Raw genomic sequence first — 794 nt, 5'->3', positions numbered from 1 at the left:
CCCCCGCTCCGCCCCCTCCCCTCCTGAACGCGTCCTCCGCCGCCCCATCCCAACCTTCCTCCCCACGTCCCGAGCGCCACCAGTCCTCAAGGCCGCAGTCGTCCCTCCCCGCCTCCACCTCCTCCCCGTCTCTGGCCGCCACATCTGCTTCCTCCACCTCCTCCGCTTCCTCCCGGCCCTTCACTGTGCACTATCCCCCGCACCTGCCACCTCCACACCCTCCCGGCAGCGCAGGTTCAGGTGGGGCTGGGACGTCCTGGAGGACTCTGGGTATGCAGGCATCCTACACGGCCTCGCAGATCCCCGGCAATCGCCCCAGATAGGACACGTCCAGGTGTAGGAGGGTGGGGGGAGGGGGCAGTTTGACGTGGAAATAGACTATTGCTAGACGGACACAGGGAAGCTACTGCGCTCTGCCAGCTATAATGTTATGAGTCCCAACAAGTTATGTGGTGTTGGCATGGAAATGGGGTACATGCTTTGCTGCTTTTCTTTTTTTTTTTCGTAGCTGCATTTCCTGCGAGTTCTTTGGGTTTCAGAAACCAGCTGTTAGACTATTTATGTCAGAATTGCCGTTTTGTTTGAAAATATCATTACATGTTCAGGGCTCAACAATGTGAGGAGTGAATCGGAGTGATTTCTACTTTTACTAGCCCACAAAAATGCTATTTTATTTTACGTAGCAAGAATACACAAAACGTATTAGTAATGTATTTTTGTAAGCGTTTGAAAAATATTTATTTTTTTCATTAAATGTTTTTCCCCTGTCGAAAAAGGACATTTAAAAAGGCTAA

The 794-nt window shown here is 51.4% G+C and overlaps 1 protein-coding gene across 1 annotated transcript; it reads left to right on the top strand.

Annotated features, from left to right (window-relative positions):
* Positions 1 to 8: 8 nt before the first annotated feature.
* Positions 9 to 441, top strand: LOC107729666 (proline-rich receptor-like protein kinase PERK1; the record flags this gene model as incomplete). Its single annotated transcript, XM_016540315.1, has 1 exon — positions 9 to 441. A coding segment is annotated over one exon (315 nt), but the record flags the coding sequence as incomplete, so codon positions are not given.
* Between the last annotated feature and the right edge of the window lie 353 nt (positions 442 to 794).

Source organism: Sinocyclocheilus rhinocerous, unplaced genomic scaffold (genome assembly GCF_001515625.1).
Source record: "Sinocyclocheilus rhinocerous isolate Xijiao unplaced genomic scaffold, SAMN03320098_v1.1 scaffold1149, whole genome shotgun sequence".
NCBI classification, from domain to species: Eukaryota; Metazoa; Chordata; class Actinopteri; order Cypriniformes; family Cyprinidae; genus Sinocyclocheilus; species Sinocyclocheilus rhinocerous.
This window is presented reverse-complemented; position numbering and strand designations above follow the sequence as displayed.